Here is a 7,783-nt window from a genome sequence, read left to right on the forward strand (position 1 = left end):
AAACAACACACATTTTATTAATTTTTTTACTTTTTTGTTTGTGTGTAGGAAATTAATATGACATCCCATATCTAGCGTAGAAATCAAACAATCACCTATGGTCTCAAAACACCCATTATTACTACTTAAATTCTTTCCACCATTATCACCTTTGCAACTATACTTACTTGCATAAACAATGGTAAACCGAAAACCAGCCGTCTCCGTTACAATCTTTCTAGTTTCGAGCATTTTCTTGGCGGTAATAATCTTCTTCAACATCACCACCACTAACAGAACCATCACAAACCGGGTTAAAGTCATAATGTGTCAATCGACAGATTATAAAGAGACGTGCATGGAATCACTCATGACCGTCGAAAAAACAGACGACATGAGATTACTACTTAGGACCGTCTTTTATGCCGCCATCGAAGGCACCCGACAGGCAATCACCACCACCTCTATACTAGGCGGTGCCACGAATGCTATGGTGGATCGCTCTAGCTTCAATATTTGTAGAGAACTTCTTGAGTTTTCAATAGATGATATGGAGAAAGCCATTAACAGGTAATTAGATCATGTCCCTTTGTTGTTTGTTTCTTAGAAATTAATAGCTCTATGTGGTTGCTAATATCATAATTAGAGGTAACAATAACAGGTATATGTACACATAATTAGAGGTAACAATAACAGGTATATAAAAATGGTCTATGAACAAATAATTATATGTACACATGTTTTGATTCATGTTTATTTGGTGGTTGAGATGACTCTAAGGTGAGAAAGATCTATTAATTGTTGGATAATAGGAAACTTTTCAAAAATAATAACTTTATTCGGATAATTTGGTTGTAAAGATATGAACCCAATCCTAGTGACTTACCAAAATTTCAACCCATTGTTTTGTCACAACTTGAATTATAACCGGTTTGTTGAAAAAAACAGGTTAGATCATGTCGTGTCAAAAGATAACAAGGATCAACTACACTCAGATATCATGACTAGACTTTCCGGATCCATAACATTCCAACAAACATGCATCGACGAGATCAAAAACATGTCCCTCGAATATACCATGGTGCAAAGTCTTAAACTATCGAGAGAACTTTCCAGTAACGCCCTCGCTATCGTAGCAAACACAGCATTCAAAGAAGACGAATCGGTTATGTTCCCATCGTGGGTTATTCATGAAATCAATAAAAAGAAAGCCACCACACTTTTCACAGTGTCCAAAGATGGTTTGGGAATGTTTAACACAATTAACGAAGCATTAAGTGAAATTAAACATAGTTATCACAATCACATTAAAAACATATTTATAATATATGTGAAAGCCGGCGTTTACGAAGAATATATCAACATTAAAAAGAACATGAAGAATGTCGTCTTGATTGGAGATGGCCCCACGAAAACAACAATCACCGGAAACAGATGTGTTCAAGATGGATTTAAAACATTCAAGACTGCAACCGTTAGTAAGTATTTATTTAAATATTATCAAACTATCTATAATAATACTAATAGTAATTTGTTATTTTAAATATTAATAAAGTTGTGGATGGAGACAATTTCGTGGCTAAAAACATAGCAATTGAAAACACCGCCGGTCCTGGGTCTCAGGCGGTGGCTCTAAGAATCTCTGGCGACAAATCCGTCATTTACAATAGCCATATCGACGGTTATCAAGACACCCTTTACGCTCACGCCCACAGACAATTCTACCGCGACTGCACCATCTCCAGCACGGTGGACTTTATATTCGGCGACGCCGCCGCCGTGTTTCAGAACTGCAAGATCGTCGTGAAAAGGCCAGGACCGAATCAAGGGACATGCACGGTCACCGCCCAAGGTAGATCGGACAAGAGAAGTTCAACCGGATTTGTGTTCCAGAATTGTACTATCACCGCCGATAAAAGCTATACTGACACGAAAATTAGATTGAAGTCTTTCCTAGGCCGGCCGTGGAGGAAATACTCGAGGACTATGATTATGGAGTCTGAAATAAATGGTGAATATCGAAATAACTATATGATTGATCATATAAATATATAAATTATAGATAGATAGATTAATCAACTAATTTGAATTTGAAATGTGTGTGGATAGATTTAATTGATCCAAGGGGGTGGTTGCCGTGGGATGGGGAGGAGAATTTAAAGACGCTTTGGTATGGCGAGTTTTTGAATAGAGGTCCTGGCGCTGATCTAAGTCAGAGAGTCGATTGGATTGGATTTCATAAGGATATTAACGAACGAGTGGCGGCTGGATTCGTTCCACGACGGTTTATTGACGGCGATCATTGGATACCGGAGAGTTCCATACCATATTTTCCAAATTTCACCATCCCTAACTATTTTAATTAAAGTTTAAGCGAGGTCTAATTCAAGTTCTCCTTTAATTTCAAATAAAATTATTTTAATTAACTGGTGATATTTATTTTTATGTTGATGAATTTTATATTTTGTTAATAATTTAATATAATTATACCTAAAAAAATCATAATTATTACTGGTTGAATATGAAATTTATCATAAGATTTTACTAGAGAATTAATGTACATTTATTTATATATTTTAATAAAGAAAATTAGACTGACGGTTAAATTCAAAGTTTTGATTTATTAAAGAATACACATCATACCTTTTTTTTAAATAAATAATGCAATATAATTAAAAAAGAAAGTCGAATGATAAAAACATTACAAAAATATGAAAAGAAATTATTAAAAAATCAATACACAAAAATGTTCACCCAATTACAAAAAAAATAAACAAAACAAACTTTAATGAGCACTATAGGACTCAAGAAGGTTATCGAGTTTTCTAACTGTCTCAACCGATTTTTTCAATAAAACCTTATTAATTATCATGGTTGAAAAACAAGATATAAATATGAGATTAATCAAGATAAATAAGTGATGAATATAAACAAACAAATCACATAAATAATAAAAGATTTGCGTTGAAACTCAAAATGGAAAAAACCACAGACACGGGAGAAAAAATTCATTATAGTTAAAGTAGAAAATTATAACTTAAAAAGGGAGAAGAATAATGTCAAATATTATGTGTGTTTGCTGTAAATAAAATTTTAACTAAGACAATATATTTATAAGTCACATAAATGAGCCTAGTGAGCCAAATATCAAATAGTTAGGATTTTATTTTATATTATTTATTATATCGCGAGCCTAGGCCCCGATCAAAACTCATATGGATCACCATAATATAAAAATCTCCACCTTTACACGAATTTAGTATGTCAAAAGAAAAATTAATCTTCAACATATAAACAATACCTTAAAAATCTCCACCTCTTCTAAAATCCCTATAGACTTCAACTACCAAGACCAACTGAGTTCGAGCAATACTAAAATTTAGCAATGGGAGCACCTTCGTCATCATATCAACAGGATTATCAACAATATTAATATTGGTCACATCAATATCACCACGAGCAATAACATCTCGTACAGAATGATATCGTACATGAATGTGCTTAGTTCTTTCTAGAAACATCTGATCTTTCGTCAGAAAAATAACACTTTGACTATTACAAAAGACTATCGTCATATATAAATCTTTCTTGCGATCCCCGAATAGTCCTCTAAGACAAATAACTTCTTTACAAGTTTCTACAATGACCATGTATTATGTCTATGTAATAGACAACGCGACTGCACTTTATAGAGTAACATTCCAACTAATCGCACCACCGCCAATACAGAAAACAAAACTTGTATGTGATCTTCTTCTATCAAGATCACCAGCATAATCAGAGTCGACATAACCGGCAACTCCATCTCAAGTCCTACCAAACTATATGTGAACATTCGTTGAACCTTTCAAATAATATAAGATCCACTAAATGCTCTCCAATGTTCTTTACCTAGATTTTCTAGATATCTACTAGCTATACTTACTGAATATGACAAATTTAGTCGAGTACAAACTATTGCATACATAAGTGATTAGATTGAGGTGACATAGCATAAGAGATTTTAAATTGAATTGTTAATGGAGAACTCACCGAACTAGCATTATTCATATTGAACCGACAATGAACTTTCTCAATATACCCTTTCTGACTTAGGTATAATCTTATAGTTTTTCTATCTCTAGAAATCTCCATTTCGAGTATTTTCTTTGCACTTCATAAATTCTTCATATCAAACTCTCTACCACGTTGCATTTTTACCTTCTTTATTTCTTTCTGATAATTAGCCGCCATCATCATATCATTAACGTATAGGAGGAGATAAACAAACAATCCATCATTACCAATTTTAAAATAGACACAACTATCAAAATCACTTCTTTTGAAGTTACGAGTGATCATAAAGGAATCATAAGATCGTATTTTTTGCTAGGCATGAACCCTTTTATGGATTCTAGTGAATGATCTAGATCTTATCCTATAGGCTAGAACCATAGAGAGATTTCTTCAAATAACATACGCAGTCTTCTTGTTTTAAGACTGTAAATCCCTCAGGTTGATTCATATAGATGTCATTATCTTGATTTCCATGTAAAAATACGGTCTTCACATCTAGCCACTCAAACTCTAAATTATGCATTGCCAAAATGACTAGTAATGCTCGAATCAAAGTATGCTTCACAACTTGAGAAAACACGTCAATAAAATCAATACTTAGAATTTGATTATAACATTTCACAGCCAGTCTTGCTTTTAAACCTTGCATCTCGAATTCCAGATGTACCTTCCTTTCTTTTATACACCCACTTACAAGGAATAGACTTCATTCTAACGGGTAATTTTACGAGGTTCCACATACCATTCTTATGAAGAAATTCTATCTCTTCTTGCATGGAAATCATCCACTTATCAGAGTCATCACAAGTGACTACATTAGAATAAGAATAAGATTCTTTATAAGTGTTAGATTAAAGTTGCTAATTAATTTAGGACAATTAATCAACGTTATAAAACTATCGGGTTTTGATAATTTAGTTTAAATGATCAAAAAGGGAGAAATTATTAAAATAAAGTCCTTGATTAATTATAAGATCAATAAGACTGATTTGTGTTATTGATTATATGTAGGATTAAAGTGAAGAAAACTTAAATTGGGAAGTTGTCCGGTAGATCAATTTCGGTATCCTTAAGAGGCGCATCCGGTTTTAAGTTCGGTTTCAGCTCTGAAGATGCGTGTTTGGTTTTTCTGTCTAGTGGTTGATCAAATTTGGTTTTTGATCAACTTCGGTATTCTACAGATGCGCATCTAGTTTTTTGTTCGACTTCAGGTGTGTAGATGCGCGCCGGGTATTTTGATGGGTTCGGCTTCTCCTAAATGAGTCATGTATTATGTCCATATTGGTTTTGGAGGAGCGATTACTATTTTATATCGAGTTCAAAATTTTGCAGAAGCGCGTCCGGTATTATGTCAACTTTGGTTTTATACAAGGCTTCTGGTATTTAACTAGTCTGACATTTAATCAAATTCGGCATTGATTAAATTCAGTTTTATGAAGTGTTTCCGTTTTTTCCAGAACTTCGGTTTTATATCAAGTCTTCCGGTATTTAACCAAACTCGATTTTATATAAGCATTTCCAGTACTTGATCAAATTCGGTATTTGAAAAACATCCATTATTGACAGTTTGACATAGTAGCTGAACTAAACCTATAAAAGACTATCACATGCCAAACTATTTCAAATCCCATGTGATGTACGTTCTAAGTACACCACGATCTCATTAATGAATATTTGGTGCACTACCTTCATCTAGTACATCCATGATCAAAAGTATATTCTTTGATGTACTACCCTGACTATCATCCAACCGAAATAGGAGAAGTGTCCTCTGAAACAAATTTGTCCGTTGAGCTGTTATCTATTTAATAAGAAGCTGGAGGACAATTTGGACTATCTTTCAAACTCCGGTTTGTAATCACGATTTTTTGCGAGTCTTCTAGATTGTTAATGTTGTATTAGATACTGTCCATTCAGTGTGAGTCTTCAGTATTATAAGTTGATAGAATTTGTTTCTTCTCAATACAGTGTTGTGTGCTAGGAGTTCGGAAACAGGCAGTGTTTAAGTCCTGGTTGTTCGACTGGGTTTATGTACGCGTTGTAATCAAACCAAATCTTCTAGTGAATATATTTCTCAAGGTTGAGAAGAAGGGGTGATGTAGGAGAGTTTACTCTGAACATCCATAAACAAACTCTATGTCTTGTGTTATTTTCATTTCGTATTTTCCAACCCATCATCTGTCGTTTCAAGTTTAAACAAATAGTTCTACACTTGATTCCGGTCAAGAGTTTGTGACGAATTGCGAAGAATAGAAATATATATTAATTTCTAGCAGAGTTAATATCAAACGAATGTTTTCGCGATTAACAATACATGGACAACCCCTGCTATTGTTGACTTCTTTCCTAACAATAAGAATCAACATCTTCTGCAGTACTCAATGCATCAATGCATGACTAACCAAATCATCTCATCGAGTTTTTGAGGAGGTATAACATCACTTCTTGGCCTGTTAGTAGAAATATAATATTTTGGTGGTGTAGGTGGTGGTGAAGTATCAGACAACTCTGGTGTAGTTGACGGTAGTATTAAAGGTTCAGATTCTGATATGCTCTCAAACTTTACATGTGTACTACATTATTGTTGTGTATTATTACCAGAAATTCTAGATTCTGTTGAACCTTATCGCAAAAGATAGATGTATCATCTAACATAGGTGTTTCATCAAAAGTAACATCTCGACTAATTATTACCTTTCTAGTTTCTGGACACCATAGCTTGTATTCCTTTACACCAGGTTTATAACTGATGAAAATACACTTCACAAATGGAGCTTCTAATTTTTCTTGATCAACATGAGCATACGCGAATAAACAAAAATTCTCAAATCATAATAACTAAAAGGAATACCATACAATACTTCTTGTAGAGTCTATTTATTAATTATAGTTGACAAGAATGGTTGACGAGGAAACATTCTAAAGTTGCAGCTTTAGGACAAAAATACTTTGATAAATCAAGATTAAGGAGCATATAATGCAAATTCTCCATCAAATTTATATTCATCCACGCTGTCACACTATTCTGTTATGAATTCTTACACATTGTATGGCACCTTAGGATTCTTTTAGTTATGCATAAAAAATTAAATTCTTCATAATAGAACTCCAAACCATTATTAGTACACAAACGTTTTATTGATTTCTCTGTTTGTTTATCAATCATAGTCTTACGTCACTCTTTTTCTTCAAGAAGAATGCACAAACTTTTTTGGAAAAATTATCAATAATCGTCAGCATATAATAAACACCTCCCATAGAAGACACCATAGATGGTCCCCAAATATCATATTGAATATAATCCAATGTTACTTTAATGTTGTGGATTACTTTAGAGAACCATCTTTTTTTTTCGATGACACAATACTCATAAAACTTTAATTCACTAATAATCTGCCCATCAAGAAGTCACTGCTTGCTTAATTCAATCATGTCATTCTCACTTATATGACCAAGTCGCATAATAGTTGTGGAGTTTTTAAGAACATATAACATGTCAAGTTTTCTTTCAGCTTCATCAAGACAAGAACACCTTTACTAACCTTCATAACTCCACCTTCAATAGTGTACTTGTAACCTTTTGAATCGAGGGTATTAAGAGAAATAAGATATCTCTTCAAATCAGGGAAATGTCACACATCATCAAGTGTTCGAAAAGTTCCATCAAACATCTTGAATTTTATTGTTCTTATAACCACAATCTTGCATGATAAATTGTCTCACATTAACACAACACCTTTGGAAACTA

The 7,783-nt window shown here is 33.4% G+C and overlaps 1 protein-coding gene across 1 annotated transcript; it reads left to right on the forward strand.

The window, feature by feature from the left end:
- The first annotated feature begins 349 nt into the window (after window positions 1–349).
- Window positions 350–2,345, forward strand: LOC124934962 (pectinesterase-like). Its single transcript, XM_047475442.1, has 4 exons — window positions 350–549; window positions 928–1,457; window positions 1,535–1,990; window positions 2,089–2,345. The coding sequence occupies exons 1-4, from the start codon at window positions 350–352 to the stop codon at window positions 2,343–2,345; spliced, it is 1,443 nt and encodes a 480-aa protein (XP_047331398.1).
- The last annotated feature ends 5,438 nt before the right edge of the window (window positions 2,346–7,783 follow it).

Source organism: Impatiens glandulifera, chromosome 4 (assembly GCF_907164915.1).
Source record: "Impatiens glandulifera chromosome 4, dImpGla2.1, whole genome shotgun sequence".
Taxonomy (NCBI): domain Eukaryota; kingdom Viridiplantae; phylum Streptophyta; class Magnoliopsida; order Ericales; family Balsaminaceae; genus Impatiens; species Impatiens glandulifera.